At 38.7% G+C, this 16,855-nt stretch overlaps 1 protein-coding gene across 1 annotated transcript in view; it reads left to right on the top strand.

Moving 5' to 3' along the window:
* Lix1 (limb and CNS expressed 1) overlaps positions 1-15,283 on the top strand; it is a 47,363-nt gene extending 32,080 nt beyond the window's left edge. The window contains exons 3-6 of the mRNA XM_026385911.2: positions 1,999-2,139; positions 4,272-4,367; positions 13,021-13,098; positions 14,938-15,283. Of these exons, the coding sequence (XP_026241696.2) occupies positions 1,999-2,139; positions 4,272-4,367; positions 13,021-13,098; positions 14,938-15,225 (603 nt within the window). The 3' untranslated portion in view covers positions 15,226-15,283. The remainder of the gene's footprint in view (positions 1-1,998; positions 2,140-4,271; positions 4,368-13,020; positions 13,099-14,937) is intronic.
* Positions 15,284-16,855: the final 1,572 nt, after the last annotated feature.

The raw sequence follows: 16,855 nt of genomic DNA, 5'->3' as shown, positions 1-16,855 counted from the left end.
AAGATTATTTTGGTCTGGTTTCAGAGGTTTTCGTCCATGGACAGTTGATTCTGTGACTTTTAGGCCTATGATGAGGCAGCAAATCATGACAGGAGTTTGTGGTACAAGAAAGTTGCTCACCACCTTGCAGCCAGGAAGTGAAAGAGAGAGAAGAGTAGCTTGAGTCCCAGTGTCCCCTCACAGGGCATATCTCCAGTGACTTAACTTTATTTCTCTAGGACCCACTTCCTAAAGGTTCCACAACCTCCCAGTCCACATGGCTGGGGACCAAGCCTTCAATATGTGGGGTTTGGGCAGCATTTAAGATCCAAAATGTAGCAAGATTATATGGAAAATTACTCTGTATTGTGATTTAAAGTAGCTCTTCCTGCCCTTAAATATTCTACTTTATTAGGCCCATTCAGGTTTTTTTTTTTTTTTTTAATTCTCCTCAGTGTCTTGTCCTGCCATTTTCGAGGTTTTATACTTACTTCATCCATGCATTGACCATACAACAAACATCTCTAAACACTGACCCTGGGTTAGGCCCTGCCAAGGTCTGGGGGTTAGGAGAGAGGATGAGAAGAGTGATGAGTAGTCAATTACATGATCACTACATCATTTCTACTATTCTATGACGTTTCAGGGGAAATCACAGAGGACCTGGAACCTGATTTCAGAAGCCCCTAACTGGGTTTGTGGAGATGGGGGGAGAAGCAGGCCTCTGGAGAACATGCCCTGGGTAGGGCAGAGATGGTTAACATAGGGCGCATGGGGCAGAATTGAAGAAGGGCTTAAAAACTAGAGGTATTTGGCTTAATTCTGTGAGTGGTACAGGTCCTTTAGGCTGTGAAACTGTGGAAGAATGTGATTATTGGCATCTTCCTTCTTCTTCCATACCAGTTATCAAGCAAATTCTGAGAATCATACATTTTAGGAAGTAGAAGATTTGGATGAAACAATTAGCCCCAAAAGTTCAGATGATCCAGAGCTCATAGTCACTGAGTGGAGGAGAAAGGCTACCTGACCACCCCACTGGCAAGGGCCGGGACCTGGCTTCTCTTCCTGGGACTTGTTTTGCACTAGTAATTGTAGAATCTACAATCCTGGGTTCAGGCCATCACACTCTGGGGCCCAGGTCCATGGAATCCAGAGTCCATGTTTTTATAGGCCTTTACCCATCTCTGGATACCTCAGATACACATCAAGCCAGAACTTGAAGAATAGGAATTTTTATCTGTTAGAAAAAGAGACAAGAGGACATAAAAAAAAAATAGCAGGATATATTAGGCAGATCGACGTGAGCAATGTGGAAGCTGGGCTAGGAGGATGGAAGGCAATAGTACATTTGGGCACACGGGGTAGAATTAGTAACTCATTTGTCTTAATGAGTTACTAATCATAGGCTGTCTGTGTTGTCTATCCTTGGGAAAGCCAAAAGGAATACTAATTTATTTTTTACTTCAATCTTGCTATTGTTTCCATTTTACAAAGGAGGAAATGGAGACACAGGGAAACTAATCAATTTGTTCAAATCTTACAACTAGTATGTGTTAGAGCTTGAACTCCAACCCCTGCAGTCTGACTCTGAACCCTGTGTTTTTGATCATTGTTCAAGAAACTCCAGTTTCCATGTTAATCTTCTTTCCTTACTTCTTTTCATTGAAATAGAGATTCAAGGAAGGTCCTAGTAATGAATTTAAATAACCTAGCCCACAATAGCAGCCATTACTCTTTTATTAGGACTTATTAACAGAGTAGGCAAAGCCTCTGATCCATAGTAGACATTGCATAACTCTGCAATTGGACCAAATGTCTTAATTGGACAATTAAGACATTTGCATGGGCTCTACAACTAAAGGAAAACCTGCATGATCTTCAGGGAGTAGCAATGGGTATAGAAGAACAGGTGCAGACATTGAATGTATGAATAGAAATGTCCAGAGATTCACTGATGCAAGGATAAAATGGTGAGTTGCTGAATCCTTTAATGGCTGCTTTTCTCCTTCCCTTCTCAAGTGCTGCTTAAGTAGAGCTGAGGCCAGGCGGGATGCAGCAAAAGTGGCCCTAATCAACTCCCTCTTCAATGAACTGCCTTCTCGCAGGATCACCAAGGAATTCATTATGGAAAGTGTTCAGGAAGCGGTGGCCTCCACCAGTGTGAGTACCATCAGGGGAGGGATAAGCTGGCCTCACTGAGAATACCAAGGAGGCGTTTGAATCTTGGGAGATGCTAAAGTGAGCAGATTCTTAGTTTAAAAATTGCACGGGTTAAATTTTTACCCACTGAATCATTACTTTTCAGCAAAAAGAATACTTGGATTAGAAATTGTGAAATTGGAGCTGGCTTTCCACTCCCCATCCCAGTAATATTCTTTTTTTTTTTTTTTTTTTGTGCTAGAGATTGAGCCCAGTACTGCTTTACAAATGGGCTATATTAGCAACTCTTTTTATTTTGAGGCAGGGTCTTGCTAATTGCTGAAGCTGGCCTTGAACTTGTGATCCTGCTGCCTCAGTCCTCCGAGTCACTGAGATTACCACCACGCATGGCTCTGTAATATTCTTAAATTCCCTGGATCACAATTAATCAAACTTTACATTAAGGTAGATAATTTCATCTACCTTTATTTATTTATTTATTTACGTCAAAGTCAGCCAATGTGGGGCTCTATAATCTGTATTTTTAAGAAAACACTATTTAAAGAGTCAACCTGATACATATTAACTGTTATAATTATCATATTTAATATCAATTTATTTCTTTCAGAGAGCTTAGAAAATTTCTGTGATGGACACAATTAAATATGAAGTACTTTAAGAGCGAAAACCCTTAGAAATTTAAAAAAGGCATTCTCTTAGCAATTCAGCACTGAATTATTAATTGCCCCATGAATGATTTGGAGGTCCTCACCCCCATTACCTCCAAACTATAAGCCACAGAGGAAGCCTTGGGCCCCCACCTGTGACAGGTGTTTCTCTTGAGTGTGCTTGAAGGCAGGAATTTGGCATTACCAAAGGAGTAGCCAACTTTGGTTTGCATTAGCATGCATAAACCCTATCTAAGGTTTTCCTTTTGTTTGCCTCAATCTGACTAGAAAGCTATCCTTCTGTAAAAGCTGCTGATAGTGAAGGAGACATCATCTGACTATCATGGTCCTTTCCCCCTCACAAATGCTATTATCACATAGAGGAGATATTTGAAAGGGGAAAGGGAAGAAGAGCAATTGACCTGCCAGGGAGAAGGCAGGGAGCTCTGCACTATATCTGGTCTAAGGATGAAAGGAAGCCTTTATTTTCCGGCTCTGTAAATTTCAAGTGCCTTTGAGGAAGAGAAGCTAGGAAAATGATGCCTGATTTATATAAGTGTGGAATTTACTCAGGAGCAGGGAGGGCCCTCAGTGTAAATGTAATTTATCATTTTTTCATGGAAATTTCTAAAGAAAAAGAATATATATGGCTTGCAGGCTTCTGCATGGATTTCCTCTGGGATATTTAAAAAGCCAACATAAATATTTCAGCAGCAGTGTGTTAATGTTATTGCATTCAAAAGCTATAAATTTGCTGCTATCTGATGCTGGTCACTGTTTGCTCAGCCTCACAAGGTCGCCATTGCCCACCTTCCTTGGAATTCAGGCCATGGGATATTGAAGGAGGCCTGCATGCCATTCCAGAGTTTATGTTAGCTTCTTAGCACCACTCCCACAACCACACTGAAAGGGAATTTCATTTCTACCCATCATTCACCCACCTTGTTTCCTAAAGATTAAGTGGTCTGAGAGTGAAAAAATATCACCCAAGATCCATGTCTCCAGTCCAAATGCCAGCATATTATAAAAGCTCCCCCTAAGAATCATGGCAATAAAATGTGAATGGTCCATGCAGTTGGAGAATTCTTCAATGTCAGTTACATAATCTTGCCCTGGCTGTCAGTGAAATCAGAGCAAGGTCAGTGCTTTGAGAGTTCAGAAAGCAATGAAGTCACCTCAAAGGGCAGTCACACCAGCATTAACACCACCACCAAGGAAAACCCTATGCAATGATATGGGAAATTCTGCTTTGGAATTACTATTCTGTCAAGTGAATAATTAGTTAACATTCTAATCAAAAGCTAGATTCAAGTTGATTATAAAATCTTCTTTATTCTGAATTAGGGTAAGATTAAGGATTTTATCCAAAATCAACTGTGACAGTTGATTGTAAACTTGCTGTGTGGCCATAGGATTGATCTCTGGTCACTCAAATAAGGGGAGGAGAAATCAGTAACATTTTCTTTTTCTCCTTTCCTTCCCAAGGGAACTTTAGATGATGCAGATGACCCGAGCACGAGCATTGGAGCCTATCACTATATGCTGGAGTCAAACATGGGGAAGACCATGCTGGAGTTTCAGGTACCTGACTTCCTGATTATTCTATCCAGAAGCCTGGGAGAGATGCAACTCTCATCATTAACATCTCCTATTCTAATAACCTAGTTCTCAGCTGGGGGCAGTGGTACATGCCTGAAATCAAAACAACTCATGATGCTGAGGCAGGAGGATCTCAAATTCAAGGTCAGCCTGGGAAAGTTAGTGAGATCCTGTCTCAAAATAATATAACAAAGGGATGGAGATATAGCTCAGTGTTGAAGTACCCCTGAGTTTGATCCCTAGTACTAACTGCAAAAAAAAAACAAAACTATTTTTGTTTAATTTTCCCTTTCATGGAGTCCAACACCATGGCCCCATTTTAGCCACACTTTAGTGAACTAAAACAAACAAGCAAACAAGGCAAAATTTTCATTTTTATGAAGGGAAGTAAAAGACTTAAGTCTAAGATGTAAGTGAGGAACATGGCAATCTTACTTCCCTGTAGCACCCCCACCAGCTTCTCAGTACAAAATTTCCCTTAAACCAAATCAAATTTAAAATTCTGGTTGTACCCATCTAGTTTATAATTTTCAGACACCATAGAGGAAGTTTCCCACAGTGTACACTGAAAGATACCACTTCAATGATAGTATCTCTGTTATATGAGAACTGCCTCTTCCTATCACCAACCAAATCAAAAAAGTTAACAATCTGTTACCGTTTTCCGACCACTGCTGACCAGCAACAGCAGAGCTGAGGAGCTTGCTACATTACCTATTGCAGATGGTCTCCTCTTTATGACATTGCAGCTTTACGATGGTGTAAAAGCATACCTGAACAACCATTTTATTTTTTCCTTTCAATATAGTACTCAATAAAATACACTGCATATCCAATACTTCATTATAAAATAGGCTTTGCATTAGATGATTTTGCACAACTGTAGGTCGTGTTTTGAGCATGTTTAAAGTAGGGTAGGCACGTTTAAGGTAAGCTATAACGTTCAGTTGGTTAACTGCATTTTTGACTCAATGGCATTTTCAACTTACAATGCACTTCTCAGGATATTACCCCTGTGGGAAGTCAAGGTGCATCTGTATTTGCAAAATAAACACTTACGTTAACAACAATGAAAATAGTATTAATAAGTAATGCTTCTTAGATTCTTTCTTCATCTGATGTGATGATTAGCACTTAACTAATGTTATCATAATTCAACTCTCGAAACAACTATATGAAGTAGCTATTATTATTATCTTCATTGCTGAAAAGAAGTTTGTCATAGCTTAGCAAATGGCAGAGCTAGGGTTCAGACCCAGGATGTCTGATCATCTCTGAGCTCACATGCCTGACTCTTATATGGTACTGGGATGGACAAATGAAAATTCAGTGGGGATCAGGTAGGAAACATGTACTCCCCTAGAAAATGAAACTTGAATGTAGTTGAACAAAACATGCAATGATGCTAGAAATCAATATATAATATTACAAACAGGAGACTTTATTCCCAGTAATTCTATTTTCTTAGGTTAGATAAGAAGAAGTAAGCAGAGATTACAAAATTAGATCCAAGAAGCAACCAGAAATACAAATTTCATGGACAAAGTGTGAAAAATAAAAAAAAAAGTTTCATCATGGTAAAATTTACCAGGGTGTTACAGCTGAGGCCTGAAACAATCAACTTTCTAATACCTTCTTCCTACATTTCAAATCTTTCTCCAACCAATGGCATAGCCATGTCTCCTGTGTACACATTCCTCCTGCTGTTTTTTTTAAATCAATAATTTTCTTTATGAATTGCCCCTGTGACTGAAGTAAAAATACTCTTTCTTCCTTTTGTCCTTGATCTTGGTCATCTAATTTTCTCCTTTAGGGGACATGGTGTTGCTGACTAGGGAGCCTCGGAGTCTACCCTGTGGAGCAGGCAAGGGCACGTGTTAGCTCTGGTTCTAGCACAGACTCTGGGGTGCTCTGACTGGTTTTAGTCTTGCTCTGTTCCTTGTAGCTCAACCTGTTTCTTCATCTGGGTGTAAGTCAGGGACAATAATAGCACCACCTCACACTGCCCAAGTGAGAATCAAATGGGACAGTAGGGGAAGAGTTCAGCACAGTGCCTGGCACATGGCAAGTGCTTCCTGGGGGTCAACAACGTTACTCTATGTCTTTCTGGAGGACTGCTTTACTGAAATGCCAGGAGTGGCTAGACGGATTCCCTTGACAGCTCTGCCTAACCTAAAGCTTCAGATGTGGAATGGCCAACATGACTGTGACCCCCTGCAACATCTGAAGGTCCATTTTTTTTCATAACAACATAAAACTAAACAAAAAATTAAAAGGGAAAAGAATGGCTCAAGAGAAGGAATGCACATTTTTTAAAATCACATAGTCCTGTGTGGGAAGCCTATCACTTACCATCTGGAAGCTTGCCCATTCCGAGACTCAGTTTTCTTATCTATAAAAGAGAAACATTAATGCCTACTCTAGATTAAATAATGTGACATTTATAAAGCACATAGCATAGAACTGCCCACATGGAGGAAAACAAGTTTTTTAAAAAAATTCCTCCCTTTACACCCCATCAAAGAATATTGCACTTCTTTTATTATAGAATGAAGATTTCCTGCCCCACTACACAGTACCTTCCATGTGATTTACTAGCTCTATTTTCAGAAAAATCGAGAATGATTTTTAATGGGATGGGGTCAGTTTGCCAAAGATGGGGAAGTGAGAGTTTTTAAAAATCTGAAAATTCCTTCCAAGTAGTATGAAAGGCTTTACTCAGCCTCCTTTTAGTCATATTTTTATTGCCTTGCTTTGGGCTGTGTTTTCTGTGTGGTCTATGTAATAGGGCATTTTAATATGTGAAATAATAATTTGAATCATACTGTGGAAATGCTTCATAAACTCCCATAAAAAAGACTGGGTACAGGATGGGGACAAAGGAAGAGAATGATGTGAGAACAGGGAAAAATCCAAGCTCCCTCTCCACAGGAGAGAGTCTGGCAACCCTGGAGGAGGATCTGTGGAGCACATCCCTTTTCCTTCCGCCTACCTGCTGGGGACCAGAATGTTCCTTAGTGGCCTAGGCTAAATGTATCAGCACAGGTCTGCACATAATGGGAACTGACTCTAGACCTGGGCTGTTTCTGCAGAGACGCAGCGATTCAGTCCCCTGGTGGGTCATAGACATGTGTTTTTATCTAGCTATGGATGGTTATGCCATAGAAAAACAAGGTTGGTGTCTCCTGACTGCCCTCGGGCTTTCAGGGGGCCCATGCTGCAGCCAGCACTCAGAGGAAACATGATAGGCCTCTGCTTACCTTCACTTCGTGGGAGGGAAGCAAGGGAAGTCAGGGCTGCTTGTTTTAAGGTCACCTTGCCACAGAGAAAACTGCCTGCTGTTGGGGGTGGGGAGGGCATGGGGCAGCCATAGTCGCTGGGTCTTGTCAAGGTCAGATTCTAGGCAGACATTGACTGAAGCTGGTTAATATATTTATTCTGAAGCCTAATGCAATCCACGGAAGAGTTGTTTATTTACATCTTTGCTAAATTCTCCAGGTCGCCTTTTAAAACCTCATCCCATAAACAAATTTCCTCTTAAATCCATTCTCTGGGGTGGGGAGATGGTGCCCACCTGTTTTTCAAGTTCTCCATTTACAGTGTTTGTTTTTCTTATTTCTGATGAATCACAGAACCGAGCCAGTCTTTCAGACAAAGTTCCAGAGGGAAAGGGTGAGCATTTTCTCCCCGACAAAGTAGCCGAAAAAATCAAACATCATGTCTAATAGGAGGCAACACCAGGCAAAACTGTGAGCACAGAGCCCGCTTGTTGCCAGTTGAAATGGAATGAATGAAAAATAAACCAGGAAAGCTGTTATTGAGAGCTGCAACTGCAATTTTCCCTGAAGAGGAAAGAAAACACAGGATTTATTCTCCGTTCAACTTTAATTCTCTTTGCTAACCATGACCCCAGCTATGTAATTGGCAGGGCCCAATACAAAATAAAAATGCAAGGGTCTTTGTTCTAAAACTATTGAGAAGTTTGAGACTGTAGCATGTTAAAGTTTGTTAAGTTTGAGACTGTAATATGTGCTGAACACTATGACTGCATAGACCTCACACTCATGAAGCAGGGCTTCCTGCTGACAGACACAGGAGAAGGGCTCTGACTAGGGTTAGGTGAGTGAGGCATTTGTCTGTGGCACAAAATTTTAACAGACACTAAAAATGATCAAGGTAGATAATGTTATAGTGTAATTTTTTAAAAACTCAAAAGGAATGTAAAAAAAACTCCTAATAAGTAAAAGATCAAAAATTTAAACAAAAGACTCTAAGTGTGCATGAATCATCTCACTCCGCTTACACATTTCTTCGCCTATCTTACCCTAAGAAGCCAGCTTCTGATTGTCCTGTCAGTCTAGCCAGGCTGCCGGACTTCTAGATTATCCCATATAACAAACACCAGGACATAAAAGACTTCCGGGAAGGGCTGCTGTTGTGGCTTGCCCCACACATGTGAGGCACACTGGATTCAATCCTTAGCACCATAAAAGTAAATAAACAAAACAAAGATTGTGTCCATGTATAACTAATGAAAATTAAAAAAAAATAAAGACTCAGGGAAGAGTAGGACAGGACCTGGTGGAACGGACAATACTAACTTCCTTTAGGGTGACAGGACTTCTCCAGGTAGAAAGCAAGATGGCAAGCATCAGGCAGCGAAGAAGCATGGTGGGACTAGGAAGAGATTCCTCACAACTCCACAGCAGCCCTCTCCCTGTCAGTCTGCAATCATGCAAGGATCTTTTGGGGCTGAGCATGTTGTCACTCAGTATCAGGAAGATAGTAAATTTCATCTCATGAGAGGAAATATGACAGGAAGAATAATGATGATGAGATTACTATCTCTACAAAGGAGGACAATTCTGAGGTCAGGATATAGTGTAAGAGGGTGAAAGGAGGTCATTTTCCCTAGAGAATTTCAGCAACCAGAGTAACATTGAAGAGGCAGCTGTGTTACTGAAGTGAAAAAGAGCTGCTTGGTGATGGGATCATGATTCAGACAAACCAGAGAAGGAATCTGGAGACAAAATGGTATAATCATCTTTGGGAAAGTTTGTGAGAGATGAAGGTTGTCAAGGGGCATGAGAAAGGTTTCCAGTTCTGTTCACAGTATCATTGTGGATTTTAGAATCTTTGGGGATTTGCAGATTGGAATGACCTCAACTCATCTGGAAGAGGCAGCCCTTAGTGGTTAGATAAATATGAGAGCCCAGAAGATCTTGGAGGAAGAAGAGTACATATTTTTAGGCAACAACTGTCAGAGGATGAATCAAAATGCCTATTAGCAACAGTCTGTTTCTCAACTGGACTCTAGGGATGATAGGACAATACCAAGATGATACTGGAAACCACAAAATAAATCTAGTATATCTCTTAGTTGTCAACTTTAGATAGGGGCTGGGGTGTAACTGTGTAGAGATCTTGCTTAGCATGCTTAAGACTCTGGGCTCAATCTCTGGTAGTGCGTGCACACACACACACACACACACACACACACACCAAAAAAAAAAAAAACTTTACATAAAGATTTGGAGTGTGTGGGGGTCAAGTGGAGGAGTAGGGTGGTATTTGTCTTCTTAAAAAATGGAAATTCACAATGCTCAAGTAGATTCTTTATAAAACTTGAAACCACACATTTGTAAATTTCTATTTACAAATATTGGCCCTCCTATTGCATCATAGATCCTGTTCCATATTAGAGTATGCACAGTTTACATTCACTTTTATGGTTACAAAGTATTTATGAGTAGATTTGGTGGGAAGGGTAGCACATATTTACCAGCCAGAGTCACTGAGGCTACTTTGATGGAAAAATGGAAAAGCATAGCAGTGAGGGCCTCATTAGGCAAGATTTGAGTTCTGGAATGAAGCACTTCCACTTTTCCATATTAGTGTACTGATGCGATGGTGTGAAAACCTAGATAGTGTCCAGGAGAGAGGAGGCCATGAAAGGGTGGCTTCCCTGGATTTTAGACCCAGGACTCCAGGAAGATAATGGGGTCTCTGGAGTGAAACAAGAAATTTGCTTGATATTCATATTGCATTTTTATTAATAGAAACTAGAGGTTTTTTTTTTTTTCTTTTACTATGGCTCTTTGGGCTCCCAAGATACTGATTGTTCAGTGGAAAACAGAAAAGAGAGCCAAACTTGATCTCAGACTGAAAAGAAGAGAAGCACTAAATTGTAATAAAGTAAGAATAGATAGAGCTACTTACTCCTCCCATAGTTTTATAGCTTTAAAATTTGCCAGACAATTATAAGATGCCTGAAATCTAAGACTAAGTATGTGTCTCCTGGTTTTCCTAATGAAAATTTTTTCCTGAGTAGGTGGAGGTAAAGACAGTCAAAAAAAAAAAACAGTCAGCTTTTTGTATAAGTAAGACATCTGTCTAAATGTTCTTTTTCATAACCTTTCAAGAACAGGAAATTTTTTAATTGTGTTGAGTAATTTTCCAATAATTATGTGGTTGTGTTTTATGCTATTCATCCTAAAAGATATCTCTCTGGCAAAAACAAAGAAAGATAAAAAATCCCTCTATAAGTGAAACACAGATAACTCTGGTGGAAAACTTCTAGCTCTAACTACATTAGGAAAATAACACTGTTCAGTATATTGTTACATTTTAGCTTGCCCTTGATATCAGACAGTGAAAGGAAAAATGGAGCTCCTATAGAACTTAATGCCATCAGATGTGGACAGTGTTGACTTGTTTTTTCTTTTCTTTTTTTTTTCTTTTTCTTTTTCTTTTTCTTTTAGTGTGTGTGTGTTGACATGTTTTAATGTCAATACAACATTATTGTCTGCATTTTGAGGCATTTTTGACTGATTTTATAAATTTAGAGATGTTTAAAGTTTTTCTGTAGCTTGTCCATTGTATGTTTTATATTGTCATAAGATAAAGTCACAAAAAATTTTAAAGATTTAGTTGGCTTTTATTTGCAATTCTAGAATTGGGCAAGAATTCCATAAAATAGAATACATATTCTGACGAGCTAAGTAGTAAAGCTTGAATTTACAGGCAGAACACAGCTAAGGAAAGCAGAAACAGAACCAAAAATAGATTGGTTGTTTCAAAGTTAATTTCCTCTTAAAGGTTAAAGCAGAGATGACCTCCTTATCATGCTGGGATCCCAGCTACAACTGGAACTTGGCTATTATCACTTTCTTCTGGTTTCTTGGAAGATCAGAAAAACAACTTAGTTTCAGCTCCATGACATGGAACATTAGCATAAGTGACTACATTTTGGTTTGGTCTGTTAGACCCACTGCAGGAGCTCAGTCAAAACTAGTGGCCTCCTGTTAATTTTATTTCATGATATTTACATATTTAGTTTGGGCTTAAATTCTTAACATTTATTTATTTATTTTTAATAAGTTAACATGGTTACATGATTCAAAATTCAAAAGGTTTTCTAAAAGATTAGAAGAAAGAAACCCTCCCACTGCCACCTCTCAGGCATACATTTACCCCTAGAAACAGCAAGTGCTACCAATTTTGTTTCGAATTGGTTTTTGGTACTCAGGATAGAACCCAGGGATGTTTACCACTATATTCCTAGCCCTTAACCTTCTCCTCCTCTTCTTCCTTCTCCTCTCTCTCCTTCCTCTTCCTCTTCTTCTCCTTCAAGACAATTTCTTGCTAAGTTGTTAAGACTGGTCTCAAACTTGCCTTCCTCCTGCCTCAGCCTCCCCAGTCATTGGTATAACAGGTATCTGCCACCATACCTGACCAGATTATTTATTTGTTTGTTTGTTTTACTATTATTATTTTGGTTCTGAGGAATGATCTCAGGGCCTTACACACATGATAAGCCTCTACCACCTGAACTACATCACCAACCTTATTACCAGATTCTTTTGTATTTTGACAGAACTCTTCCAGGCAGTTACATGTCAATGGTACAAAGGGAGCGTTTATTCTTTTTTTTTTTTTTTTTTTAAGTAGGTACATTTTTTTTAACCTTCATTTTCTTATTTTTTTAATGTGATGCTGAGGATCAAACTCAGTGCCTCACACGTGCTAGGTAAGTGCCTCTGCCACTGAGGCACAACTGCAGCCCCTCTTTTTTTTTTTAACAAATAGTAGCACAGACTACACCTGTTTGCACTTTGCTTTTGTTTTGACGATATACCATGGAATTCTTTACATTAGAACTTAGAGAATGTTCTCATCCTTTTCGTATGTGAAGTATTCAGTAGTGTGGATTTGTCATACTTTATTTAAACATTTCTTAAAAGAAAAAAAAAAAAGAACATTTAAAATGCTCCCAATCTCTGACAATTTCAAAAAAACAATACAACATCTAACCTTGCCTTTACATTATTTCTCAGATGTTCTGGTATATTTAAGAAACGTTTTGGGTGTATGATTATTAGAGCATATGACTTTTCATTGTTGAAAAATACATGCCAATTATTTAGTTACTGTGTTATGAAAGCACAGATATAGCAAGGGCGTGAAGGATGAATTCTCCAGGAGCCTGGGGACTCTACTCTTTGAAAAGTCCCAAAGTATTATGACAATATCGCATGTTTCCCTGATACTTTTGGGGATCAGAATTATGCCCTGGTCCTCTCTTGCAGATGGACACTTCTGCTTCATAACTAATGACAGCTGTTCCATTTCATAGGAGCTGATGACCATTTTCCAACTACTGCACTGGAATGGAAGTCTAAAAGCCCTTCGTGAAACGAAGTGTTCTCGACAGGTGAGACTGTCCAGTAGGTTTGCTCTGTATGATAAAGCAGATGGCTGGTTGTCATCTTCCTTAATGTAGATTATTTGTCTACTTAAATTTTGTAATTATTTATCAAGAGTAGAGGGCACATGAAGAAATATATAAAACACTCTGAACATATGAAAAATGGTGGCTGGATTTAGGATTGATATAAATACCTGTACTGAATGCCAAATGCAGCCATCATTGACAGACTTGGTCTCCAAGTTAGATGTAGAATCTCCTCCGGCTGGGTGCCTTCACAAGCTCCAGTGCAGAAGGAAGTTGAGACTCACTGTCTGGAACATTCTCACTGCCAATAGGCAAAGGTGGTTGTGGTTAGAGTATCCCCACCCCCACCCACTAAAAGTTCCCAGTGGACTACAGAAAGAATTGTAAAGTTGGACAAGCTGGCATTCAATCACCTCAGTTTTTTTGGCAGTTCTTCCTTTTTCAGAGACAGGGTCCTACTCCTTCTTCATTACTTATGAGAAGCACCCTTTCCCCCTTGTTAAAAGCAAATGTAAACCCTCTCCTGTATATTAATGGTCTTCACCTGCTGGCCTCTGGGAGATTTATCCTTTCTTTACCCACCATCAGAATTTGAAAGACGGCAGTTTATTTTTGAGTATTTCCTAACAGGAATTTGTATGAGGAACAAAGCCTCTATAGTCAGCAAGTGGAGGCTGAATGTGAAAGTTTTCCTGCGGACTGCAGCCCCAGGAGTTTTCTGTTGTTCTTTGCTTAGAAAGCCTGGTTTCCAAAATGTCAAAAATGGAAAAGAAATGAGTAGCTGACAATGGCTTTGGCTATTTTTTTTTTTTCCCTCTTTCCTTTGATTTTGTAAGAGGCCTTTGAAATATGCTGGGTTGGTTATAAACACTTTTCCATGATTGTTTTTAATTTGTTAAGGTCATAAATAAATACCATATGTTTTTGAAAATAAAAATAAGCAATGCATCCACTCCATACAATCAAACCTATACATGACAGTAGGATGTATTAACAATTTTTTTTTTAACAAAAGAATTGAAGGTAGAGGCTGGGGTTGTGGCTCAGTGGTAGAGCACTCACCTAGCATGTGCAAGGCCCTGGGTTCGATCCTCCGCACCACATAAAATCAAATAAACAAAATAAAGGTATTGTGTACAACTAAAAAAAAAATTAAAAAAAGAATTGATGATAGTGGCTAATTTTTAATCATTTCCAAAGCAAGAGACAATATACCATGAAGCTATCATTATCCTGTCAATAATGATAATGCCTACATTCCATAATACTATTTTAACATTCTCTCTGTAGTAACCATGACCTATCTAGACTGTTATTTTCCTTATGTGAATACCACAGCAGCTAGGAGGCTGACTCTTCTGGCTTCCAACAAGTCTTGTTCTGAAGCTCCCTTGAATAAACACTTCCTATTTTCTGCAAAAGGTGTTTCACTCTTTCTATCTTCTCAAAGAAGATGATGCTGGGCAGAAGTGTCCAATGAAAGAATGAGGCAATATTCATACCAATTTTTCTAGGAATATATTTTTCAAAAGAAGGCTTGTGTTTTTTAGAGATGTAAGGGCTTTATTTTGTGAACATTATTGTCATTTCTAATAGTATTTTGAGGCAGACCTGAGTGACTTGTTCGGCTGGACCAAAATTAGCTCATCATTTCCTTTTTAAAAGTATGTCCAGGAGATTTGGTTTTCATCTCTGGATATCAGAGAAATTTGGTTGTTGGTAAAGCCCAAGTCTGGGGTGGAGTGGGAGGGAGGCCTTGAGCACCGTGCTTCTGTGGCTCTCTACTGACACTCTGAACTTTGGTTTCTTGGTTCCCAGGAAGTCATCTCCTATTATTCCCAGTATTCACTAGATGAAAAGATGCGCAGCCACATGGCACTGGACTGGATCATGAAGGAGCGGGAGTCACCAGGAATTCTCTCTCAAGAGCTGCAAATGGCCCTGAGGCAGTTGGAGGAAGCCAGGAAAGCAGGACAAGAACTACGGTTTTATAAAGAGAAGAAAGAAATCCTAAGCTTAGCCCTGACTCAGATCTACAGTGACCCTGACCCTTCCTCACCCAGCGATGACCAACTGAGCCTTGCGGCCCTTTGTGGCTACCACTAGCAAGGCCAGGTCCCAGTGCCCCCAAGGACTCTAACCTTAGGAAGCTCTTTGAAGGAGCATCAATAGCTACTACCTGAAGGCTGTACTAATACTCCCATCCATGCCATTCATAGACCGTGGGAGTGACAGGACTCAGGCAGATCCCAATCTCCCACTTGATTTATTTTCTCATTACTTTCTCAAAAGCTTCACCTCAGAAGGAAAGATTGAAGACAGGGTTGTTTGAACAAACATTTTCCAGGGTTAGCTCCAATCTAAAGCCTAGCTGACATGTGCCTTGCTAGACTGTGTATGTTGTTTTAAAGAATGAACCAATATAGCAGCCAGGACCAGGGGAAGTGGTAGGATAGCAATTTTAAAAAATACTTGGAATTAAATGAACAATACAGATTGTTTTAAAAAAAATATAAAGGGTCAGAGTCTCTTTCCAATCTCTGAAAGCTAAATGTCAGTTTTTATTCCACAAAGTATAATCCAAGGCAGAAATGGGAATGTTTTCTGGACATTTCACTATCAAAGATCTTGAAGTGGCAACAGTATGAAAATCTTAGATAAATTTAATGTGGATGAAAACACCACTGTAATAATTTTTTGAAACCCCATTCTTCCATAGGGGAGGGTAAATGTCACCTACAGTGGTACTCTTATTTTTCTTTCTCAAGAAGAAATACTATTCAATTTCTGAGTCTTGCAGTTAATCATATTTGTTTTTAATTTGCAAAGAGGTGACTTGAAATAATTTGCTTTTATTTTTGCTACTGCAGACATATCTACAATTGAGAAAATTAATCACATTTTAAACATTAAAACATTTTGAAAAATCATTAGCATGTAACAAAGCATTTTTGATTCCTTTCACAGGACTAGAGAGATCTTTAGCTTCTTTGTTGTTAAGTACATAAGAAACCAGGAGCTCATGTATAGTATCATTATTATTAAGTTAAGTCACTGGAATCTTCTTTACAAGAGGGATAAGATGTTTCCATCTCTATCTGACCCATCTCTATGAATCAACCAACCAATTAGAAAATCATAGTAAAATACAAACTAATTTTCAGATAGTTCCTGGCCACTTGGATTTAAGAATGACATCGGTAATTTTAAAGGTTCATAGATATTTCTATATCTGTAACATGAAAAGGATTATTCTGAATTTAGACAAAATTCAAATTAAAGATTTTTTCAATTATAAATTGTTTAAATAGTCTCTTTTTCTTATGCAAATGCAGACTAACTTTCTCAAAGTTAAATCATTATAATTACATTGAAGCTTACAAAATATATTTCACCCTCATATTTAAATATGTACAAAGATTAGTGTCAATCTTTAAATCCTTATGAAAACCACTATATCTGACCATATACTTTGGAAACAGTCTTGATAATAAAAAATTATAAACATCCCATTTCTCAGACCAGGGGAAATTTTAATTACACAATTGTCCTACTCTAATATCTCAAAAAGGCAATGGTAAATTTTACCTTAAAATATTATTTTGCCAAAAGTCACATTCCTCCCATAATTGGGTTAAATGTCACCTATAAAAGAACAATATTCCCTTATATTCCTGAAAAGGAATTACAATTAACTTTTGTATGTGGAATAAATTTTAAAGTTAAGGAAATTTAC

The sequence above is a fragment of the Urocitellus parryii genome, chromosome 1, assembly GCF_045843805.1.
Source record: "Urocitellus parryii isolate mUroPar1 chromosome 1, mUroPar1.hap1, whole genome shotgun sequence".
NCBI lineage: Eukaryota > Metazoa > Chordata > Mammalia > Rodentia > Sciuridae > Urocitellus > Urocitellus parryii.
The sequence above is the reverse complement of the archived record's forward strand: the minus strand, read 5'-3'. Positions and strand labels throughout refer to the sequence as shown.